General features: G+C 46.7%; 1 protein-coding gene across 2 annotated transcripts in view; it reads left to right on the plus strand.

Moving 5' to 3' along the window:
* Nucleotides 1–25,727, plus strand: part of Kcnn3 (potassium calcium-activated channel subfamily N member 3) — a 158,424-nt gene that overhangs the window by 87,880 nt on the left and 44,817 nt on the right. The window contains exons 1-2 of one of the 2 annotated variants that reach the window (XM_048357330.1): nucleotides 1,345–1,390; nucleotides 4,860–5,278. In XM_048357330.1, the coding sequence (XP_048213287.1) occupies nucleotides 4,902–5,278 (377 nt within the window). In that variant the 5' untranslated portion in view covers nucleotides 1,345–1,390; nucleotides 4,860–4,901. Of the gene's footprint in view, nucleotides 1–1,344; nucleotides 1,391–4,859; nucleotides 5,279–25,727 lie in introns of those variants that run through there. The other variant, XM_048357329.1, reaches the window with a different exon arrangement.

Raw genomic sequence — 25,727 nt, forward strand, 5'->3', positions numbered from 1 at the left:
CTCAGATCTTGGCCACCTGAGTAGTTAGGATTACAGGCATGAGCCATCAGCTCCCAGTGACAAAATGCATTTTTAATGCTTTGAGTTACTTTCTGATATCTGAAATGATGTACCTAAGGGTTGGGGATTGGGGTAAAGGAGGCTTGAGTGACCCTTGGCCATACCTCTTACTGTCCAGTCACCCAGTTAGTGAAGAAAGACTGTGCAGTCTGATGTCTGTGTGCAGTAGGAAGTGGAGGGTAAGCAGTGTTCCTTCTAGAGGCTGTAGCAGGAGAATCTACAAGGAATATGTGGGGCATGGCAGGCAAATTGCTCAATGCTTCCAAGGTACATGCTAAGCATGGGAGTTAGTATTGATACATATCAATGTCATTGCATAACCGAGCTCCTAAATTGTTTTTAGTTTTAAACAACAATCATTTAGCTCTCAATTTGGCAGGTAGGCAACTTAGTCTGGGGTCAGCCTGGTGGTGGTTCTGTTGGTCCCCTCCACAGGGAGCTTCTGTGGCCTCACTCAAATGCTTTGCAGCTAGTGTTCACTGCTAGTTGGGCTGGAGGAATAGAGATGAGAAGGCCATGTCTACAGTCAATCCTGGGGCACTGACATTTCCCCTGCCTTTTGCTGTATTACATTTTCTACCATGCTATTGGCCACAGTCAAGCACATGGCCAAGTTTAGGCCAAGACTGTGCCTCTTGCTGTATGGAAAGGCACTGTGGCATGTGCATAGAAGCAAGTACACGGTAGGAAGAATCAGTGGCCTTGTTTTTGAGCTGCATGCCAGGTGTGAGGATACCTATCTAGGTGCTGCTGCTGCTGCTGCTGCTAAAACCCCATCTTGTCCAAGAAGCTTTCTGGTGTGGGCTCTCATGCTGCCTGTCTGAGCCCCCTGAAATTGCAGGCGGACCCATGGGACGTGTTTTCACTGGTTCTTACGTCTTCGCACCATCCTAACCTAGTTGGTTCTTACTGATTATTTTGTTTACTTGAGCTGAGCCAAATCCAGTTGGTTCTCTTTTTCTTCTAATTACAAACTCTTAATGGCAAATTTGGGATCACTCTGTTGTGTAAAGCCTCCCTTCCAGAGCTCTTGGGAGTATATTATCATGCCGAAACCCTAAGACTCTCAGAATCCTGCATGAAGAAGCAGATGGATGCAGTCTGCAGGCATCGCTGTACAGGGCATTATCTGAGGAACGAGCAGGGCTTTCAGAAGCCCACAGGTCATGGTCCTGGAGCCTCACAGCTTCAGACTGGCCCTACTCTATGTGAGTGAAATCACCAGTTCAGGCTGAGGAGGCAGAAAGACTCAGCACCTTGGAGGGAGGATGTCCTACTTTGGAGTTCCCATACAGGGAAGCTGGGGGGCCAAGGTCAAAGCCCAGGCCAGGTCAGAATACTCATTCATCAGCCTTGGCCTTAGGCCTCTGACACTTCTCCCCGGAGGGCCCCTTGGTGCTTTGTGCCTCACATCATGTTCTCTGTCCATGTCACCTCAGTACTTTTCCAAAATCTGTCAGAAATAAACAGTGAGGCTATTCCAGAATGCTGGTGGGGTGATGAAGACCAAACTCTGGGGGGAAAGGAGTCCCTTTTGGAGCCACATGTACTCTCTCCCTGATACCCCTGGGCTAGTGCTACTCAAGAGCCTGGTTTCAAATTAACTTTGGAATTTTCAAGCATTTGAGCAGCATCTGGACAGTGTATTTGATATTGAATGGCCCTTTGGGACTTCCTCTTCTCTTTCCTCCCTCCCCTTCCTTTTCTTTCCTTGCTCTGTTGTCCTAGCTGACTTCTAAATGAGCCCCAGACTGGTCAATTTCATAATCCTTCACATTTAGAGAGTAGTTAGCAGTAAGTAGTAAGTAGGCCTACTTACTATCTTTATTCCAGATCCTAATACTAATCCTAGGAGATAGGTAGGTATGGTCAAGGTCAATATTCCCATGACAGAGATGGAGAAATGGGCTCAGAAAAGTCTCATGAGGTGAGTGGCTGGAGATCACTTGGTGGATACTGAGAGACTCCATCTACCTTGCTGGCCTCCAAATCAATTACCTTGTATGCCCTTGGAGGCCAGCCCTGCAACAAGGCACTCAAACAAGCGAGGTACCTGAGAGGTGGGTGGGAACACCACCCCTGGGACCAGCTCCATCCTGTCTGTCAAGCTGGGCAGCGATGCTGAGTTCCCTACCCTTCAATTTGGACGGTGTACAATCCCAATCCCCATCAAACAATCAAAGGGATCTGTTACTGGCTGCTTCAGTTCCTGCCCAGAGTGAACCCAGTTACTATAGTAACTGGATGTGATTCGTTATTATAGGGTAGATGGTTTTAATTTTGTATTTGAAGAGTTTGGCCAAGTAGGTTGTCATGGTTTGGCCTGTCAGGTAGGAGCTGAGGGACCCCAAAGGTTTTTTACCCCCCTAATTGATGGGGGAACCCATGTCTGGAAAAAGCAGAACTCAACTGGAGAAGGAGGGGGGCATCTCACCTGGTCCTAGGCTGGAACCTTTCCACTTTCTTTCTTTTTTTTTAATAATTTTTTTTTTGCCAGTCCTGGGCCTTGGACTCAGGGCCTGAGCACTGTCCCTGACTTCTTTTTGCTCAAGGCTAGCACTCTGCCACAAGCCACAGAGCCACTTCGGGCTGTTTTCTATATATGTGGTGCTGGGGAATTGAACCCAGGGCTTCATGTATACAAGTCAAGCACTCTCGCCACTAGGCCATGTTCCCAGCCCCTCTCTCTCTTTTTTGGTGGTATTCAGGTTTGAACTGAGGTCTTTGCACTTGTAAGACAGGCACTTTACCATTTGAACCATATCTGCAGTCCTTTTTGGCTTTATGTCTTTATTTATTTTGGATGGAGTCTTTCAGTTTTGCCTAGGGATAGCATCAGACCATTCTTCTACCTATGTTTCCTGAGTACCTAGGATTACAAGTGTGAACCACCAATCCTACCTTGTTTATTAAGATGGGTGTCTCACTTTTTCCTGAACTGACTTTGAACTGAGATCCTCCTGAGCTCTACTTCCTAAGTAATTGGGATTACAGAAGTAACCCACTGTGGCTGGCTGGGAGAATACCTTTGAATTGGATCTCTGGTGAGGCTGGCCTTCATCTAGTTACTCTCATGGTGGGCTCTCATTCTGAGGCCCTGCCTCATAGCTGTTTTGTTCTACCCTGAATTTTAGCACCCTGCAATAGCCATCCTTTAACATGTATGTTGAATGAATGAATGAATGAATGAATGATCTCTTACAGTTTATGGTCTTCCATCATTTTACACCCATTAGGGATCTGTATGACATAGGGCAGGAAGAAGGGAAACTGAGGCTCAGCAAGATTGGAGACCTCCTGCATGGCACCGCCTCCATTTCCTCAGTCCTTTCCACCAGCTTCTCAGTGGCCTGCTGAGATACCTGGAACTTGTACTTGCAAGTTAAGTTCTAACATAAACATCATAGGACGACACTAAAGGCACAGAGACCCCCCTCCCTGTCCACATCATGTGACTCAGCTGCTTTGCCTCGAATTTGTTAGATGTGACAGATTTCTCAGTGGCTCTTGTTTTATCCTCAGAGGTGGGCCACAGCACAGGCCATGTCCTGGGTCTTCAGGTAGCCTGGTAATGACTAGTGGAGAAGGCAGTGGAGGAGAGAGAGAGAGGGGAGCTTGATGACTCGCTTCAAAACAGAAGAATTAGAGCTGGGCATATGGAGGCTGAGATCTGAGGACCACAGTTCCTGCTTGGGCAGGAAAGTCCATGAAACTCTTACCTCCAATTAACTACCTCCCCTCCACCCAACCCACAGGAAAAAAAAAAAAAAGCTGGAAGAGGAGCTGTGGCTCAAGTGGTAGAGCATTGGCCTTGAGCAAAAGTTCAGGGACAGCACCCAGGCCCTGAGTTCAAGCCCCAGAAGAAGTAAACCCAGAGCCTCGAGATCTAATTAGTTTAAGAAAGCCATGTGGGGAGGGGGGAGTGTTTGGGGGGTGCAAAGTGAAGGACCTTTCATCTTGGATTCCCTTGGGCAGATTGAATCCTCAGCCCACAACCTCACCCTTGGATTGGATGAATTTTCTGGAGCAGGTTTCATAGTTCAAGGAACCACATTTACTTGTTTGTTGTAAGGATTTTTACAAAGGATTCACAGCTCGGTGGGAAGGGAGAAGAGCTTGCCTGCCCTCTCCAGTGAGGCATCTTCCCTCTGTTCAGTGCTCTGTGAGCTCTAACTCTGCCCTGTGTGTTGGCACACACGATCAAATCATTGGACACTGCTGATCAACTCAGCCTCCAGCCCCTTTTCCCTGCCCAGGAGGTGCCCCAGTGAAGCTGAAGGTTGCTTCTCCTGGCCTCCGGCTCCCCTCCTGAGGCTGTGCAGGGGTCCCCAGCCAGCAGCCAGCACAGAGGCATTTAAGACTCAGCACTCTGGAGATTCATGGTTTTGTTTGTTCCTTAAGTGCTAGAGATTAAACCCAAGGCCTTGTACATACTCGAGAAGAGCTGTAAACTGAACTGCATCCTTAGTCATATTTCTGGGGTTTTAGTAATTTCTTGCCTAAACTGGGATGAAGATCAGCTGGATTATTTATTATAAATCACAGTGTCCCAAGAAATAACTTCCTGGGCCCCAGGAATTTGGCCCTCCAATTGAGGCCCAAAGGATAGCATGTCTTAGCCAATACCTCCAGCTGGACCCGAATTCAGGTCTCCTAACTCCTCATCCAGGGCTAATCCACGCCCCTAACAAGGACCGTCAGGTGGTCAGGCTGACCAAAGCCCAGTGGTCTGTGACCCCTCCCTCTCCCCCCTCCTCCCTCGGTGCCGGTCATGCTAACAGGCTCTCTGTTTCCACCAGCTCTTTGTGATCGACAATGGTGCAGATGACTGGCGGATAGCCATGACCTACGAGCGCATCCTGTACATCAGCCTGGAGATGCTGGTGTGTGCCATCCACCCCATTCCTGGAGAGTACAAGTTCTTCTGGACAGCACGCCTGGCCTTCTCCTACACTCCATCGCGGGCCGAGGCCGACGTGGACATTATCCTGTCCATCCCCATGTTCCTGCGCCTGTACCTGATCGCCCGGGTGATGTTGTTGCACAGTAAGCTCTTCACCGATGCCTCCTCGCGTAGCATCGGGGCCCTCAACAAGATCAACTTCAATACCCGCTTCGTCATGAAGACCCTCATGACCATCTGCCCTGGCACTGTGTTGCTGGTGTTCAGCATCTCGCTGTGGATCATTGCTGCCTGGACCGTCCGAGTCTGCGAAAGGTATTGGCTCTGGGTCCCTCCGGTCCTGTGATCTGTTTAACGACCCCTTCCAAAGCACAGAGACCAGGCTGGGGACGTGGGGAGAAGCAGGGAGGACAGAGGAGGAGACAACTGTGTAGCTAAACACCTCAAAGGAGAAAACAGCAGGAAGGAAGAGGGTGGAGTGGGGACTGCATATAAGCCTGAAAATACACTGGAGCCAAGGTAAGCTGAGAAAAGCACACATACAATAGCTTGGCTTTTCTGTTTCCTCATTATACAACAATGTATCAAAGACTTCAGAATATAACCCTTACTCCTAAATAACATAGTACAATTTTTGTATCATCTCCTCTTCGAGATTAATTATGCTTGCAAATGCTATAAGGCTCTGAGAAGTCCTGCAGTAATGAAACTTGTTTACTTTTATTTATCCACATTTTCTCAAAATTATTCACTTGCTCACCTTTTTTCACTGTACACTACTGCAGTTTCTCCGCTCACAGCTTGGTGCACCGTCAGTAGTATCTGCATCACTGGGGACTTGGGCTAGGGAATCCCAGGTTTACCCTAGAACTATGCAGTCAGAGCTTAGGATTTAACAAGCTCCCACCATGAGCCACGTGCATTTTAGAGTTTTGAGAAATACTTTGCTGATGGAATAGACGTTGGGAAATGATTTAGGAGGCTGATGGCTGGACAGGGACTCTGAGGAGTCACTGACGGGAGAGCAGGGAGGAGACCTCACAGAACTCAGGGTTCTGGGACATTATGACTGCTCTTCAGAACAGCCCTCATCAGGGTCAAGGTTTGCAATTACCTCCTGCCAAGCTCCCCTTGAGCTGCCCTTTGTGACCTTTCTTTCTCTCAAGCTAGTCCCAGATATTTGGTGCTTTTTTCTTTTCTTTTCTTTTGTCATCTCTTAAGACAAGGTTCAATCCAGATGGCTCAGGTTGGCCTTGAACTTGAGATCATCCTGCATCAGCCTGGGATTATAGGCATACACCACCATGGCCAGTTTGGATATTTATTTTAATCTGATTCATATACAAAGTCCAAACCTAGGCTTAGAGACCTGGATTCTGCCCTCAAGTAGCTGTGTAACCCAAGAGAAGTTATTTAGCCTGTCTGGGGCTCTGTTTCCTCATCTTAAAGATCATTTGAAGTAGAATGAAGATATATTTCCTGGAGAGAGAGAAGTTTTTATCATGTTGGAAGGCGTGGAGAACATCTTGTGTCGTTTGCACAGATCCTAATAGTCATTCTTAATTCATTAACACTTAACAATTCTATTGTCATCTCTTCCATGCACCGGAGTCCCAATAGAGCTAGGATCAAGACAAGGAAGTCTGGAGGGCAGTTAGCATAGATCTTTGAACTAGCCAGGTGCCAGTGGCTCACAAAGACGAGCCATGCAGGAGGCTGAGATCTGAGGATCATGGTTTGAAACCAGCCTGGGAAGGAAAGCCTGTGAGACTTTTATCTCCAATTAACCAGCAAAAAGCCAGAAATGGAGGTATGGCTTAATTGATAGAGTGCCAGCCTAGAGAGAAAAGCTAAGGAATAGCACCCAGGCCCTGAGTTCAAAATGTAGTATATTTCCCACCTATTTTGAGATTCTCTGTTTGTAGACATTATAGATTTCTGATCAGCAGATGTGGTCAAACAGAGAGGGCATTCTGCTAGGGCTGGGCAAGGGACCTTGGGGTGTCAGGGTCAGTCCCTGAGAACCTGTGCAGTGTTAGGAGACTCTTGTCTGGGGCTCAGGACCTTAACTACCCAACTGCTCAGAGTATGGCCTTTGCTCAGCAGCAGACACTGCAGAGGCTGCCCCAATGTGGCCATATGGCACAATGCTTCATGAGCTTTCTTTGGCAAGCACATAGCTTCCTGAAAGTGTGTATTTGGGATCTAATTCCATCTGTCTGTCTGTCTGTCTCTGTTTCTGTCTCTGTCTCTCTGTCTCTGTGTCTCTGTCTCTGTCTCTCTCTCTTTTTTCTTTTCTTTTCTTTTCTTTTTTTTTTTTTTGCTTTTTGAGACAAGGTCTTGCTAGGTAACCCATGCTAGCCTTGAACTCTCAGTCTTACAGGCTCAGCCTTCCAAGCGCTGGGATTATAGGTATGCACCACTATACCTAGCTTCTTTGTGGTCCTTGCAGTGAAGCAACATCATGTCAATCTCTTTATCTCTACGGACTTCAATTTTCTCATCTGTAAGCAGAGAATACTAACACGTTGCAGGATTTATCAGAAGAAAACTGAGGTAATGTATGTGAGCTGTACTTTGCAATACAATGGTAGTGAAATATAGAGAGCTAGGATATTATCATTATCATAATCCTTAGGATAACAGGTAGGAATTTGTGGCTGCCATTTTATCATTAGAACAAAAGGACTCCTATTAGATATCAGCAAATCTCTCCCTATTCTCTTGGCTAATTGATGGAAACTTTCTAACAATAGTAATTAAATTTGCATAGTCTTTTAAGGCCTTTGAAGCTTTCCACCTTCCAACCTTGTTGGGAATGTATTTCAGATAAGCAGATGCTGAGCATGCAACAGAAATGTTTCATTGTATACTGAGACTGTCACAAGTATGGATGACTTTATTACTTTTACTGGTAAACAAGCAAGTGACAATTTATCTAGTTAGCAAAATACTTTGTTTCATTTTCTTTGATATTGAGTGGTTCTCCATAGGTTCTAAGTCCAGGCTGGGTTAGCCTGGCCCCCAATTGGATACTTGATGGGCTTTCTATGCAAACTTGATTCACAAACACCCTTAGCTTAAGCCAAGGCAGGACACAAAGGAACAAAGAACAAGGCAGTTCTCTAAAAACATTCCCTCCCTTGAGAGAAGGCCATTTGACCTCAGGCTTCTGACTGGACAGAACATAAGGGATGTGGTACAGAACATACTCAATGCTGTCATTGCCTTGGCATCTGGGGAGTTTCCTCTGTGCCAGTCAATAATAATAGTAATAGTAATAATAATAAATTAGGTGATACTGGAGTTTGAATTCACAGTCTGGTGCTTGCTAGGTAGGTGCTCTAGCCCTTTTATGGGCTGGTTAATTTTGAGATAGGGTCTTGCCTCCTACCTGGGCTAGCCTGAACCATATTACTCCTATTTTATTTATTAATTTAGCCTTTCCTCATAGCTAGGATTACAGGCATGAGCCACCAGTGCCTGGCCCCCTGTGCCGGTTCTATGTCATGTACTTTGTGCTATCCCACTTTGGCTTTACAACAGACCTAGGGCCAAAGTACCTTGGCGATCTCCATTTTAGCATTTACTGACATGAAATGACTGGCTGGCAGTCACTGAGCTAATAAGCATGGAGTCAGAATACAAGCTTGACTCTGATTCTGGTCTTCCTATTGTCTAGCCCACCCTGGCGGGACCATGAATTTACAGGCAAGCCGTGGCCTAGCCTTTCCCAATCCCAAGGCCACTGAGACTGGCACTTAAATCCCTGTCTTGCTGTCTTGACGGTCTCTGCTGTTTGTGCTCTGGACCATTTGGCTATATGGTCCCTGGGATGATTTTCTGTTCAATCCCAACACAGCTTCCCACCCGATGCCCCTTCCAGGAGCGAGGCTTTCCTCCCTCACTGAAGGCTATATTGACTGTGACTGTCCCTCTCCTAGAAATGAACTGGCAGAAGGGAGCTGCCTGTGGCTCAAGGTCAAGCCCTTTGCCCAGGGGAGTAAGAATCTATTGACTGTCTTGGTGGCATTTATAAAGAGTTAACCCCTTCATATCCAGGGAGATAACTCTGTAGATTCAGCAGGCTCCAGGGCTCTGAGGTGCCTGGGGGGAAAGGGGGGGGGTCCCCTGAGGTCTCTGCCACTTGCTTCACAAGAAGACCTCACTGGGCCCAGTCCTGCCTCCCTCAGGCCCTAAGGGTATTGATCTGAGAGCCTGCCCTAATACAATTCCTGCCTCCAGATCTTAGCATCTCAGAATCTTTCCCAGGAATCTAACTTACAGAACTGTGAAACACATGTATATATTTCCCCCCCTAATCAAGCAAAGCATTTCCTTTACAAAGATCAACCAATTTCTCTTAGAATCAGGCTTTGATGGTCCTTGTCCTTCCCAATGTCACATAATAAGTGAGATTGGCAGAGACTGGAAGACAGGAGTTATTCAACCAGAAAAAGCACAGGAAGTGGAAATAGGAGATACATTGGGGAACAAAGGCTTTCGATGGGGCGCTGACCTTGATCTCTCTCAGTCTGGCTTGATGCTATGAATCTGTTACCTCTGGCCTCAGAGAGGGTAAATGACTTGCCCAAGGTCACGGAGCTGCACGCCAGGTTCTAGATAAAGCCATGGCTGCCGATGTCCCCAGAGCAGGGCTTGTTTGCATTCCAGGTGGCTTTCATCAGCCTGGCCCTCTCTCTGGTTGCATATATACACTTGTGAAGTTGCTATGGAAATCCCTCTTCAGCAAGATGAATTTTAAAAGACACTTCTCCTCTCTTGGGTTGGCTTTTATGTGACAATAAAGGTTTTGCCCATCTCCTCCTGCCTAGGAGGGAGGGGAGTTGGTGATGGTGCAGAACAGTCGCGCTGGTGGGAGGGCAGTGCCCTGGTTGCCAGGAAGGACAACATTGGCCTTGTTTTGCTGGGACCCCAGAGAGGCATTACATCACCAGTTCCAAGGCCTGACAGTCGCAGTACTCGGCTTTCTCTGGGATTCTCCTGGCTCCATGCCTGCCTCCCACAGGCCTCCCAGGGCTGCCTGAGGAACCTCCTCATTAAACACTGTCAAATGCCAAGCTGCCTGGTGGGGGAGGGGAAGACCAACGGAGGCCCCAGGTCCCAAGGCAGCAGGCTGGGGAAGCCCGCTTTCCCTAACCGTGGCCTGCCAGCTCACATTTGTTTATTCCGTCTCCTTGGGAGGAGTAGCAGGCCTCCACAACATGGAGAAGAATCAGCAGAGTTCTGCTTGGCAAATGACCTTTCTGACTTTTGGACAAATGGATCCCTTTGAATGGATCCTGAGGCCCGAGGCTCCAAGGCCTGCGTGGAGGCCTTCTGTCTCTGCCCAGTGTCAGGCCATCCGGCTGTGGTGGTGGGAACTTGCATCCTGTACTCCACATGGGTAGTTTGACAAAGAAGTTGATTCTGGAGACCTGCTCTGCCACCCAGCTGGGGTTAAACAGTCTATGTGCTTTCTTAGTGTGCCTGAGGCCCTAGCCTAGGCTTACCCTGATCATGGAGAAAGAGGAGGAGGAAAAGGAGGACAACAAACACTCCATTCTTTAGCTCACACTCCCATTGTAAGGAAGAAAGAAGAGGCTTCCTTTGGCCCTGTTTGTGCTGCCTCAGACACAGATCTGCACCAAGGCATAGCAGGAAGCAAAAACACGGGGTTCCTCCTGCCCCTCCCCCTCCTCCCATCTCTGGCGGGGCACTGGACTCAGAGAATACAGTAGCGGGCCACTTCTATGGCAGGGACGTGACCAGAGTCAGAGTCTACATGCTGAGCCTGTGGGCTGAGCAGGACTAGGGAGAGTGGGACAGAGAACTGTGGCTCTGATGGGTTCCTGGGTAAGGCACAACCTCTAGTGTGGAGCTCTCCCAAGGATTCAGCAATCAGAACTTCTAGCTATCATTACAAAAATGTATATGCTTGCTCAGCACTTAATAGAGAGCGAGAAATACCTGTGTGTAATTTATTAAATATGCGTCTCTTTCTCCTTTATATTCCTCCTCCACCACTACCATGACCTCCTCCTCCTCTTCCTCTTTCTCCTCTTCTTCTCCTTCTCCTCCTTTTGGGATTTCAGCCTTAGGGCTTGAACTCAGTGCCTGGGTGCTGTTCCTGGGCTTTTCTGTTCAAGGCTAGTGCTTCACCACTTGAGCCACACCTCCACTTTCAGCTTTTTTGGTGATTAGTTGGAGATGACAGTCTCATGGACGTTCCTGTCTGGGCTGGCTTTGAACCATGATCCTCAGATCTCAGCCTCCTGAGTAGCCAGGGTTACAAGTGTGAGCCATCAGCGCCTGGCTCAAAACTTTTTTTTAAACTCAGTTTGCAAAACACTGTTTCAGGGCATCAGGTGACTAGTTAGTGAGGATTAGAAAGTATCACCCTGAGGTAGATGAACCTGCTAGACCTAGAAACCCCTCCCTGTAGCTGGGGAAATAGGAAGTGGGGTCCCCGAGACACAGGGGAGTACCCAGATGGCCATGCTGCAAGGCCAGGTCTGGTTAGATCAGTCACTGAGGAGAGGGGAGAATCCCTCACAAGCCTCTGCAGCCTCGAGAAAGAGAGAAATTATCCTGGCGAGGTGGAAAAATGTTTAATTATGAGAAATCAAAAGCAACACCAGGGCTGGGAATATGGCCTAGTGGCAAGAGTGCTTGCCTCCTACACATGAAGCTCTCAGTTCTGATTCCCCAGCACCACATATATGGAAAACGGCCAGAAGGGGTGCTGTGGCTCAGGTGGCAGAGTGCTAGCCTTGAGCGGGAAGAAGCCAGGGACAGTGCTCAGGCCCTGAGTCAAAGCCCAGGACTGGCCAAAAAAAAAAAAAAAGCAACACCAGAAGACAATTAGATGTTCCAAATGGTACAAGAAAATAGAATCTCCATGATGTCAGATATGATATTAAATATCATATATGAAATGATAATCTACCTACACAGTCTCTGAAAACCAAAACTGTTTTTTGTTTTAAAAAAAGATAATCCACTGATTTTTTAAAATGTCATCCTGATGCTTGAGTTCATGGCCCCGGGGCACTGTCCCTGAGTTTTGTTTTTGTTGTTTAGCTCTCTACCACTTGAGCCAGAGCTCCATTTCCGGTTTTTGGTAGTTTATTGGAGTCTTACAGACCTTCCTGCCCAGGGTAGATTTGAACTGTGATCCTCCTGACTAGCTAGGATTACAGACAAAAGCCACCAGCACCTGGCTGGTTTTTTGTTTATTTTTTTTTCCTCTCCCTTGAATGTGGAATGTGGGGGATGAACTTCAATGCCCTCTCAGAATGTAGAAGAGATGCACAAAAAGATAAAGGCAACAGAAGTGGAAGCTACAGAAGGCAGGGAAAATCCGGTGACTAGAGTCATTTCAGAACAAGGAAGCAGAAAACTTTGGCTAAAAACATACTCAAAGATACATATGAAGAAAACTTTTCTAGAGTTGGCTTAGGTGAGAATACATGGGTGCTGGTAGATCAGCTTAGGCAGATAAATAAAAAGTTTCCTGCTTTCTGGCTAGAATTCTTTTTGTGGAAAATGTATTAAGTTGTAAGACTAACAACTAAATACAGGTAACACAAGTCGTTTGCCTCATGACCTCTAAATTCCAGGGCACACACTGAATTACATTAGCACATCTTCACAGAATTTTCCGTTTATTATCCAAAAGTCATTCTTAGGGTTTTGTGGACTTTGAGGGAAACAATCTATAGTTTTGAAGTGAACTTGTACACTTGTTGACCAAGGGATGACTCACAATTAAGACAATAATCCTAATGGCTGGGACCATGGCTCAGGTAGAAGAGCACCTGCCTAGAAAGTGTGAGGCCTTGAGTTCAAACCCTAGTACTGATTTGATGTGTGTGTGTGTGTGTGTGTGTGTATGTATGCATATATATAATAAAACTATGTGAAAGTAAGACAGGAAGATAGCACTGAAAGATGACAGTCTGCATGCATAGCTGCAAAACCATATTCTAAAGTCAATCCCCTCTGCCAGATTCTAGAGAAAATAGACATATAAAATGATAATTCATTAATAATTAGCATGTAAAATAATTTGAGATGAGAGGACTAGAAGAGGTTATTGAAAGGCTGCTACATTTGTTTTCTTATGTAGGGGAGAGGTTTATTTTTTTGGTGTGTGTGTGTGTGTGTGTGTGTGTGTGTGTGTGTGTGTGTGCATGTGTGTTTTTAAGATTCCAGCTGGGTGCTGGTTGCTCTCACCTGTAATCCTAGCTACTCAGGAGGCTGAGATTTGAGGATCATGGTTCAAAACCAGCCCCTAGCAGTGAGGTCTGTGAGACTCTTATCTCCAGTTAACCACCAGAAAATCAGAAGTGGTTCTATGGCTCAAAGTGGTAGAGCACTAGCCTTGAGCAAAAGAGCTCAGGGACAGCGCCCAGGCCCAAGTTCAAGCCTCACAACCAATCAACAACAACAACAATCCTATCATTTAAATTTAATTATTAGAGAAAAATGGTTTAGTCATTATTTCATGGTTTTGTTTAAAGGCAACCATAAACTCTGTGTGTGTGTGTGTGTGTGTGTGTGTGTGTGTGTGTGTGTGTGTGTGTGTGTGTGTGTAGGTATACGTGTGCTAGTATTAGAGCTTGAACTCAGTATCTGGGGGCTGTCCCTTAACTTTTTTCCTCAAGGCTGGTACTCTATTACTTGAGCTACTGCTCTGCTTCTGGCTTTTTGTTGGTTAGCTGGAGATAAGAGTCTCTTGGATTTATCTGCCCAGACTGCCTTTGATATGTGGTCCCTCAGCTCTCAGCCCTTGAGTAGCTAGGGTAACAGATGTGAAGCACTGGACACAGGTAGACTCTTAAAAGAATGACAACAGAGTACTCTGCATTATTTTACCTACTGTGGCCCACTGCAGTGTGAGGGATGAGGGCGATTGTTTCTGCTTTCTTCGTAGAAGGAACTTGACCCACAGAGAAGTTAAGCACAGTGCATCAGGTCACAGAACCAAGGTGAAGCAGACTTGAGAGCCTAACAATTTCTCTAGCCTGTGAAAACAATGTACTTTTCCAATAACATCAGAGCCCACATAGCCAAGACAGAAAAATAAGGAAGCAGGAGGGGAAAAGTTAAAGACAGAAAAGACATAACAAAATGAGAGGAAACAAAAATTTAAATGTGTAATGATCAATGTTATTAAGTTTACTTCCTCAATTAAAAGATAATGCCTCTTCTTTAGATGGAATTTAAGAACAAGATTTATTTTTGTGCTATTTAGAAATGAAAAACTCAAGTCTGGCGCCAGTGGCTTATGGCTGTAATCCTGGCTACTTGGGAAGCTGATATTGGGAGAATTGTGGTTCAAGGCCATCTTGGGCAGCAAAGTTTGGAAGTCTTTTCAACCTAGAGCTGTGCCTGTTATCCTAGATATGAGGGGAAGCCTAAAATAGGCAGGTCCTGGTCCCAGTGCAAATGTAGGCAGGAAGTGAGGCCCTGTCTCAAATAACTAGCACCAGGGAGAGCGAAGGCAAGCTCAGTGCCAAGAGTCTAGCAAGTATGAGGTGCTGAGTCCAAGCCTAGTACTGCTGAGAGAGACAGAGAGATAGAGAGACAAAGAGATTAAATGCATTAAATGGACCAAAGGAGCCATTTATATACAGTAAAACTATGAACTTTTAAGCAGAAAAAAATGAGATTGAAAACCTGAATTCTAAATGTCTTCATTAATTGAGAAATATTCAATTATTGTTAGCATATAAACAAGTAGTTTTGGAGGGCTGGGAATATGGCCTAGTGGTAAAGTGCTTGCTTTGCATTCATGAAGGCCTGGGTTCCATTCCTCAGCACCATACATATAGGAAAAAGTCAGAAATGGTGCTGTGGCTCAAGTGGTAGAGTGCTAGACTTGAGCAAAAAGAAGCCAGGGACAGTGCTCAGGCCCTGAGTTCAAGCCCCAGGACTGGCAAAACAACAACAAACAAGTAATTTTTTAAGTATCCCTGAAAGATATACAAAAATCAATCTGTGCTTGGTTATTTGTTTTCAAACATTAGAAAAATGGCTTTGGTCCCATTCTTTGACTACCAGCCATAAAATTGTAGCTAGAAGTTAACTAGGATTGTTCATGTAATCTCTACTACAACTTCATCAACAGAGGAATCCAAACTACATTACCAATTATTTAGAAATTCACAAGAGTAACAACTTTAGGGATCTGACTAGAGTCGTTACCCACATGAAAAAAAACTCCTTAAAAATTTTTAATTAAAAACTAAAGAAGGAAAATAAATTCTATTCATTGGAAATACAAAATAAACCTTAGGAGAGCAGGCTAAATTTATCACAGAATTAATGAGGTTTTACAACAATGTTGAAAATGCAAATGGTATCCAATTTTAATAAGCTTCACCAAATTTTGTTGTGTTAAAAAATACAAAATTCAAAATTTTAAGGGACAGTAATTACTAATGCACTAATGTAGAGAATGTTCAGACTTATTTGTCAGAAATGCTTTTTTTTTTTTTTTTAGCTGATACTGGGGCTTGAACTCAGAGCCTCATGCTCTTGCTTGGCTTTTTTGCTCCACTACCAAAGTAGCAGAACTCTTTGAAAGAGAAATCCACTGAGGGGCTTTTTTTTTTTTTTTGCCAGTCCTGGGGCTTGAACTCAGGGCTGAGCACTGTCCCTGGCTTCTTTTTGCTCAAGGTACCACTCTACCTCTTGGGCCACAGAGCCACTTCCAGCTTTTTTTGTTTATGTGGTGCTGAGGAATCGAACCCGGCTTCATGAATGCAAAGCAAGTACTCTACCACGAGGGCATATTCCCAGCCCCTACTGAGGGACTTAAAAAAATAGATATTAAAATGTAATATAGTTGGGCACTGATGGTTTGTGCCTGTTATCCTAGGTACTCAGGAGGCAGAGATTTGAGGATCACAGTTCGAAGCCAGCCTGGTCAGGGCAGCCTGTGAGACTCTTATCTCAATTAACTACCCAAAAGAAAAAGCCAAAAATAGAGCTGTGGCTCAAAGAAGTAGAGAACTAGCCTTGAACACAAAAGCTCAGGGACTATACCTAGGCCAAAAAAAAATATTTTAAAACTAAAAGTAATTAAGTCCATTTGACATTACTGAAAAATCAGTAATGACAGTGACAAAAAGAAACAACCAGAAAACTGAAGTAAATTCTAGTACATGGGAATACACATATAAGAGAAAGAAACCCAATTCTGGGAGCATTATATTATTCAATACATGTTACTAGAGAAGCTAGAAGTTTAGATGAAAAATCAGATTGGAGCCTCAACAGCTTCAACAGCTACCAAAATAAATTCCAGGTAGATTAAAGAGCTGGAGGTTAAAAAAAAAATAAAACTAAGATCACAAACAGGATCCAGAAATCAAAGTGAATATTTAATCAGTCCTGGGATGAGGAAGAACTGTTAGGCATAAAATTTCAGAAGAGAAGAAACAAGAAGAGGGAAAAGACCAATGTATTTGATTAGGTCAATCCATCATCTATCTATCTATCTATCTATCTATCTATCTATCTATCTATCTATCTATCTATTTCTGTTCTTCAAAAATACAAACTTACTGAAAAGCAAATGTTACCGAGGAAAAGTATCTGTAGCAAACGTGATCAGAGCCAAATTTCACCGTTTTCCAAGGTAGAACTCTCCTCACTTCAAAAGAAAAAAAGGCAGTCACAAAGGAAGAAATACAGAATGCCGATAAAATGAAACACACAACGTATATTTGGCCAGGCTAACCAAAGAACTACAAAATAAAACTGCAAGGAGAATTACTTTCTCTTCTCTGGAACTGGAAAAAAACAAAACTGTAAAGGTGTAACTGAGTGCTGAGGAGAATTCTCACTGCTGGGGTGGAGGGGGGCAGGTGGGCTGTTCCCTTCACCCTGGACCCACAAGGGAAATTCGCACCATCTTTCTGAAAAACAGCCATTTGTCACAGGAGCCTGTACCAGTGTGTTACTTTAATCCAGTAATCATCCTGCTACAAGGCTGCTTTAATGGGATAATCAATTTACATTGCGATTCTTCAGCCTGGAGAATTAGACACTAAGTCAATGTCTGGGGGTTAAACAGTTAAATGAGTTATAGCTCATTGCAGGACAGGTGGTTAGGGAACAGTTTAAAAGTCAACCTTTTGGCCAGATGTGATAACACACACTTGTAATCCCAGTTATTCAAGAGGTATCAATAGGAGGATGGCAGACAGTCCAAAGCTGTCCTGGGCAAAAACAAAACAAAACAAAACACACACACACACACACACACACACACACACACACACACACAAACCAACGACAACAACAACAACAACAACAAACACCGAGATGCCATCAGAAAAATAACTAGAGCAAAAAAGGCTGGAAAAGTGGTCTGAGTGTGGAGAATCCCTGAGTTCAAACCTAGTGCTGGAAAAAAAATAAACATAACCATTTGAAGACTATGATAATGTGGGGAAAATAGTTATGGTATAATATCTGGAAACAGTGCACAAAATAGTATAGGAAATCACCTATTTAAAACACATAGGTATAGAATAGGCATAGAAGTGCCTGGAAAATACATGAAAATTAAGTTGTTTTCTCTGTAGGATATTCCATGATTTTTTCCCCATTACATTTTATTGTATTTTGTACTATGAGCATGTGTATAAATACCTAAATTGGTTGGTTTGTTTTTTGCTAATGGAGAGAGGTAGTGCTGGTTTTTTGTGCTATTCAAAAAGCCTCTTTTCAGCTCCCACAAGAGCTCAGGGCTTGGGAGGTAGGGTTGATGAGGTGAGTTTTTACATTTAATGTTCCCTGAAGAGCCCAGAGGCTCTCTCTCTGGCAGCCAACGGCTCTAGTGGACAAGACAGCAGGGTGAGGTGAGCCTGGGATCCATTAGAGCCCCTTTGTAGCTGCAGAACACATATGGGAGTACCTAGAGCCAGTACCCAGGCATGTGGATGGCCGCAGGTGAGGTGTGCTCCAGGAGATGGCCTCATTGGCTCTTCAGCATCTGCATGGTCTGACAAAGAGGACAAAACTACTGCACATGAGAAAAATTAAAGGAGGATGGGGAGAAGAAAAGAATTATTGTGAACTCAGAAATAACGGAAGCAGAAACGATGGGTTGTGAAGGAGTGAGGCTAGGGAAATTATACAGCACATGATTTTGCTCTCTTCATAAAATCCAGACTCTTCCATTCCCTGAGAGATGGCTTCAGCCCCTGGAAGCTGAATTGGGGTGAGAACACATTCTCTTCCTCCCCTTGCTATCCACCACCTGTCCCCACGTGGTTCCTGCTCTGTGGTGGTAGGGTGGGTCAGGGCTGAGGGTCATTCTGCCACAGTCTTGGGGCTGGCAGAGAGCTTCAAAGGCAGGAAGTGGCGGGCAAAGTCCCCTGAAAGGAATATGTCACATACATGAATGGGAAAGTGAGACCTTTGCTACTGGGAAGCTTTGCTCTTTCCTGGATTCATGTACCAATGCAGCAGAGAGGAAGGCTACAGCGCCACAACGACCAGTTAGGCTCAGAATCATGAGCTATCTTTATGCCCATGTCTACCCCATCCCAACCCTTCCTCCAGGCCCAGCTCTATGGTTTTTCTTCAGTGATATCTGTTCACTTCATCTCTCCCTGATGCCCCCTGGACACAGACTCTCACCATCTTGCTCTGGGCTTGTCTGACTTTTAGTTTTTCTATAACTAGGAACATTCTACTTGCTGCCTCTTAACAACTGGCCAAGGTTCTATTACAGCATTCAGCCCATGCTCTTTAAAGCAGAGCCTGTGGCCTTTATTGTCCACACCCATTATCCACCATAAAACCAGTTGAGTTCAGCTTCAATGACGCTAGCCATGATGATGATAACACTTCACATTACATACACACTCACATTACATACAAGGAAAACTTGGGTCCAAGTTACCAATATGTACCCCAGGTCAGCCCAGTACTCAGTAGGCAGAAGCAGAAGATGGAGAAGTGGAAGAAAGTCTGGGCCACATAGTAAGACCCTGTCTCAAAGAAATAAAACCATCAGAGAGAGGGATAAAGGAGACAGAGAGGGAAGAGGAAAGAAGAAAGGGAGAGAGAAAGGAGCCCAAGCCCGGGTCTATAGCCTAGCTTTTTAGCACAAGCCTGGGGCCAGAGCTTAGCTTAGCAATAGACCTGATGTGTGAATTTGGATAAGTCACTTTCCCTGGAACAAATTGTTGCCTGTGGTTGTCTCTGTCAGTTGACAAACTCTGAGTTGTTCCCTTTGTTTGACCCAAGGCTCCCTGATTGGTGGGATAGAGATAAGCCAACACTACCTGCTTCCTAGGTGTGTCCTAACGTTCAAACAAGAGAAGGCAGAAGAATCGGACAGTCAGAAAAAAAGAGACATGCTTTCCTGCTTCTCCCAATGGCCCCATGAAATGAGCCGGCAGGATAGGGGGCCTGTAACCCCCTTTCATGGGTCAGGACATGGCCTTCTCAGTGAGGCTCAGTGAAAACTCTAGCTCTTGAGAGTAGGCAGAGGCTTGGGACCTATGGATCCCCCTGGCCTGCTACAGGGCTCTGGGGGTGCTTGTAAAATTGAGGCAGTCTGTGTTGGGGGAAAAATGGAGAAAGAACACAATGTGCAAAGTGAATTGTGTTTTGATTTCAGTTTGGGCTGTGTGGTTATTTAACCACTTTTTTTTTTTGAGGGAATGAAGTCTGGTCTCTAGGACAAAAAAAAAAAAAAAAGATTGGTGCAATAGAAAAATAGTGATTTTATTTTATTTTTTTTCTGAGCATCCACTTCTTGTTAGCGAGTACAGATAGAAACAGACCATTGTCCCTGCATGCCACTGAGGTAATTTTCTGCGGGAGCATCGGGCTTGGTGACTGCCCAGACCTCGTTCTGAGAAAATACAAACCCAAACGAACACAGTCATCAACCACATCACGAACCTCATCCAATCAGTCAGTGTCACTCTAGCAAACCGGAGAGTTGCTTTACAATTATTTTGTCAGATTTAACACATTAAAATCGTTTCGCCACTTAGTTACCAGCAGTCTTAATTTGTTTTTCTGTTATTGTTTGTGAGTTAAATTATGGATGTTATTTAGGGTATAAATTATGTCTTGAGGCTTTTCATTAGTTCAGAAATTAGTCTCCTGAGATTAGCCACTTGTCGTTGAGAACAAATTATAGCAAGCTGGAGGGTGGGTGAAGCCAAGTCAAGGTATTAGCAGTTGGGCTAAGATTGACCTCAAGCTTGGAGAGAAGAAAGAGCCATCACTTGCTAACTGCTAGCTGCCTTCCTTTTCTCTTGTTCTCTTGTCAGGTCTAATCCTCTCCTCCCCTCCTTTCTCCTCCCCTCCCTTCTCTTCTCTTCTTTTATCTCTCTTCCCTTCCCTTTCTTTCCCTTCCCTTCCCCCACTTCTCTCTCAGCCTTAGAGTCTGAACTTGACCCTTGTGCTTGCTAGACAATCACTCTATCACTCAAACCACCTCCCCTTCCCAGGCTATTTGCTTTTGTTTATTTTTCTGGTAGAGTCTCATGCTTTTGCCTGGGGCCAACCTCAGCCAAAGATCCTTTTGTTTTTGCCTCTCAGCACTCATTCCAGCAGCACCATTCCCAGTCCTATTAAGTGCTGGCTGTTGATAGATGCCATCCTACTTAACTATCACAGTCATCTTTTATGCTTTCATCTCCACTTCATTGATGGGAAAACAGGACAAGATTGGGAGAGTATTCCCTCCATACCAGGGTGTGAGGTTGCTTGTGTCACTGCCTCTCCCACAGTGGGTGCTCAGTCTGTACAATAAAGTCTACTAGTGTGACAGAAACCTAGCAATGTTGGGTTTTTTTTTTTGCATGAGTAAGGGGTGCTTGTCATAGGGTCCATGGTCTTTCCATGTACGGGGTCTGCCGTTTCTCAGTGTCTATCAAGTGAGGGGGACAGGAATAATTCTCCTCTTTTAGGCATTGGGAGGTGGAAGTTTCAAGAGCCAGGATCTTCCCTGTTTCCAGGATTCCTTCTTCTGGATCCACTCTGTGCCTGAGGACCCAGAGCCTAGGACACTTACTTAAGCTACCCAGCCAGTAGAGGGAACATTTGTTTGGTGAGCAGGTGATGGTGGTAGTTGCATCTTTGTTTTAAGGATAATCCTAGTTCCTGGCAAGTTGGAGAAGCGTGCCATTGATCAAGGGATGGTTAATTAAAAAAAAAAAAACCACTTGTCAGATAAAAGTGAAAGCCAACAGCAGAGAAAGTGTTTTCCCAAGAGGTTGTCATCATTGTCATCCTTCTCCTCTTCCTTCTCCCAGCTTCATCCCCAGTCACAACAGCTCTGACAGAACACAGAATGAAGGAGGCCTTTGAGGGCGCTACCCCCACCCCCAGGTGGCTCCCCACCGTCTGTCTCTTCCCCATCTCCTCCCCTCCTGTTCGCTTTTTGGCCCTCCATGGAGGCTTTCATTTGCTTTCTGCAGTTGCTGGGCGCCAGCATCTCCCTTCTCCTTTGTTTCCTGGCCGGCTTCTCTCATGCAGCCCTAGGAAGTGTCAGAGGTGGGTTGTAGTTTTCAAGCAGCACTTCGTTGCCTGGCAACATGCAACGTGTGCACTTTCTCGGTGGCAGCTTCCTCTGAAACGGCCAGGGGGCAGAGATGCTGGGACCAAGGGGCCTGGGGCCTTATTGGGGTCATGGGGAAGAGGAAGGACCAAGGATGGAACAATAGACACCTTGGCTTCCCTGTGACTGAGTGAAGCCGTCCCCACCCTCCAAGACGGCCTGGGCAGCAGCCTGCCCTGCCCTGTCCTCTTGCAGAGATCTGGGATGGCGGTCAGTGGTGAGGAGCCGTGGGCTTGGCGTGTCAGAGGCTCTGGGTGACTCGGGAGTTGCCTGCCCTGGCTGCCTGAAGCAGGCCCAGCCCTGGGTGAAAGCTGCTTTCTCTCGTTTCCACCTGAGATGACCTCTGGCTTTCTCTTGTTCTGAGAGACGCTGAAGGCCTCCTGACTGGGAAGGTGCTTGGGAGGGGAGAGGAAAGGAACAGTGCCCTATCAAGAAACACTTTGCTGGGGCTGGGGATATAGCCTAGTGGCAAGAGTGCCTGCCTCGGATACACGAGGCCCTAGGTTCGGTTCCCCAGCACCACATATACAGAAAACGGCCAGAAGCGGCGCTGTGGCTCAAGTGGCGGAGTGCTAGCCTTGAGCAAAAGGAAGCCAGGGACAGTGCTCAGGCCCTGAGTCCAAGGCCCAGGACTGGCAAAAAAAAAAAAAAAAAAAGAAACACTTTGCTTAGAGCTGGAAAAGGGGCTCCAGACCCGAACCTTCACATCCTCCTCTGAGGAAAACAAGGCTCAGAGAGGGAAAGTAACTGGTCTAATGTCACCCAGCAAGCTGGAGAGTCTGAGCCCCTACCCAAAGGGGGACCTTTCTCACGTAACTGGTGTCCTAGGGCATGGGAAGAGGCAGCATAGTGATGAGAAAGCCATTGAACTTGAGCCCAGCTGTCCCCTTGCGAGCTTCCATCCCCCAATCTGATCAGAATGAAGTCTTTAGAGGGAGCCCAAGACTCAGAGTCTGAGAAACAAACCTGACCCCCACCCCCTGGCAGAGCCCCTGCCACTCAGGCCTCTGACCACAGGCACATGGCTGTTCTGGAACTTTCCTGAAAAAACTCAGAAGTGGAGGGCTCCCCAGCCCCTGGGCGGATGCCCCTGCGGTGTGGGCAAAGACCACTGTAGCACTTCCGGTGCTGTGTGGCCTCATAAATCTATGTCTTGCCAAAGATGACTGCTTCAGGTTCAGGACAGGATGCAGCTGCCCCACCTCCGCAGATATCCATCCAGAGCAGGCAGCAGGGTAGCAAAGTCCCTTCTCGAAGCCCCACAGCTGCTCAGTGCTGGACAGAGCCCTCGGCACAGGGCTCCAGCCCCCTCCCTCCGCCTCAGATGAGGATGTGGAACTGTGCCATGGACAGCGAGGTTTCCCACTGTGCCTCCAGCTCCTGCAGCCGGGACGCAACCTCTTTCCTTGCTTCTTCATCTCCACCCACCCCCAGCAAAATCCTCTTCACTCAAGAGGCAGAAAGATGGGATTCTGATGCTGAGCAGCCTGTCTGCAGCTCTATCCTCCCCCGCCCCCACCTGCCCCCGCCCCCACCTGCCCCCGCCACCGCCACTTCCGGGGCTGCAATAAGGAGGGAAGAAGGGTGCTGGAGCTGCTTGGCTGGAGTCTCCACCTGGGGTCTTCCTTTCCCCTAGGCCTTGGGCATGCCAGCTCCCAGGACGTAGAAGCCCCTCCAGCCAGAAAGCCCCTCTTGGAGAAGAGGGAGAGGAAGTTGGGCATGTGACTGGCTGCCTCTATTCGTTTCTCGAGAGAGCAGTGAGCTTTAACATTCACATTAGTTCTGATATGTTCCAGAAGTTTCCCATTAATCCCATCCACCAAGGTCTGAGTGAGCTGGCAGTGAGACAGGTAGGCCTGGATCAGCTCTCAAGAATAGGCTTTCCTACCACACGCACTCACCCTTCCTGTGGCCAGAGCCCACTTCCAGAAAATGGGGCATGTGCCAGCTTGTACGAAGAGGTTAGAGGGACAGGCTTCTGCCTCCCCTGCAATCAGGGAGCCTCCTGTGGTCCCCAGAGCCCCGCATCCATGTTCCTACATTAGGGTAGAAGCTATTAGTGTGCTCAGGCCCCCAGCACTCAGGCTAGACCTTCCCCAGGCGCCCTTTGCAAGTCCTCCATGCTCATCCTCCACTCTGACACTATGGTTTTACAGGGGCTATTTGCAACCTCTGCCAAACTAGAATCCTCCCACTCACCCTGTCTTTCGGGGCTCCCCCACTTAGCACTCACCCTTCTCCGTAGCAGGAGAAGCTGCCCAGCCTGGGTTCCTACCACCCACCCTGGAAACCCCACCGCTCTTGGGAACAGAAACAAGGCAACTCCTTTCCCAGGCCTTTCCCAGCCTCTGTTTCTCTTTGTTCTTGGCCACGGGGTAGGTGATTCCCACCTCCTTCCCACGCGAACCCTGTCCAGGTGACACGACTATTCTGCATCCTCCGTGATATTATTTGCTCGCCGGGTGAGATGCTGGCTTTTAATTCCATCTATAAAGCATCACAGAGGGCAATGAAACACCCCCTCTTTTTTTATGGAGCTCTGGCCAGGACCACTGCCTCCACAGCACTTCCCTCCAGGGGGCGCCATTCCCATTGAAGTCTCTGAATGGCCTTCAGGGGATCTGCACAACCCACCGGGCTCACAGGGCTGCCCTGGCTCTGCCTTAGACCCCCTGGGAAGCTGGGCTTACTGTAAGGCAGATACAGGCTTAGTGATCTGAGAAGGGGGAGTCCTCAGCAGTCTCCCTGGGCCTGGGCTTTCTCGGAGGCCTAGCGCATGGACTCAGCCCTGCCACTCCATAGATTACTTTATGCAAATTCTCCCATTGAGCCCAGTCCAAGTTTCCCTCTTCGGAACATGAGAAATGACCATTATGAATCTTGTTTTTGTGAGGATTTAATGAGATAACGTGCATAAAGTTTTGGCCCACACCTCACGGTTGGCACTTGATAAATGATGATGATAGTGGTTATCTCTTATAATAAAGCTAATATCCTGCCCTGCTTACCTCACAGAAATAGGCCCAGGAATAAAATGAGGTGGGAAGTAAATCATTCCTAGAATCTTGAAGGAAATATTTTTCAAGAGTCCCAACTACTTGCATGGTTGTCTCTGTATATAAGAAGTAAGCACTCCAGAGCACCTTTGCTTCCGAGTCACGCTCTATGACTGATGGCGGTGTCAGGAAAGGCTCAACCCGAAGGGAAAAGCCACACCGGGGGCAGACGGAGGCCTGGGCGGGTAGAACTGAATGAAAACCAAAGCCAGCAACTGTGAGAGAAAGCAGAGCCCCAGAATGACTTTAAACAGAAAGAAGAGGCCTGTACGCTGTGTGTGTGTGTGTGTGTGTGTGTGTGTGTGTGTGTGTGTATGTGTGTGTGTGTGTGTGTGTGTTAGGACCAGGTTTGAATGTTACTTCTCAGGAGCCCTTGTCCATTCACAGCTTCCTTCCGCAGATTTCCAGGCCACACAAGTTGATTCCTTGGGCAAAGTGAGCAGGAGGAGCCTGGGCTAAAGGGCTCCCCGGGGCACTGATCTGGAAGGGTGTCTAGACGAGACCTAGTGCAAGCTGAGCTCAGCGGGGCAGAGGCAGCACAGACTTGGATAAAGAAGAAGCAGCTGCTTGCAGAGGTGTGGGTGAGAGCCCGCCACTGCTCTCAAGGCTAAGAGAGGCGGGCAGGTGTCTTCTCACCAGTCCAAGGCCCTTCTGCCAAAGCCAACAATTCCTCCACCTTATTTATTTGCTTCTTTTAGTGTAGCAAAGCAAGAGCAGTGCTATTCAGAGCCCCAGCTTCTGCTGTCTTGTGCCCCAGGTGATAAATCATTCCCATCAGGCCCAGCTCAAGTCGCAGCCTTCCTTTCCTTGGAAGACAGCAGACCAGATGACCGTTCACAGAGGGCAAGAAGGGGGTCACCACAGGACCAGCCCAGAAACTGCAACACAAAAGAGTAAATCAGTCCCAAAGCTTGATTCTTCAACCAGTGTTAGTCTGAGAGAGTGAGAGAGAAAGCGGGAGAGAGTCTTGTATTTTGGACAGAGTTCCCTGGCTGCAGAGAAGAGTAGGCCCAAGAGGAGCATAGGACAACCAAGAGGCAAGAGAAGCACTGTGTTATCAGCACTGCAGTGCTGCAGCAATACACACGTGTGTCCGCCAGGA

This window comes from Perognathus longimembris, chromosome 11 (genome assembly GCF_023159225.1).
Source record: "Perognathus longimembris pacificus isolate PPM17 chromosome 11, ASM2315922v1, whole genome shotgun sequence".
NCBI classification, from domain to species: domain Eukaryota; kingdom Metazoa; phylum Chordata; class Mammalia; order Rodentia; family Heteromyidae; genus Perognathus; species Perognathus longimembris.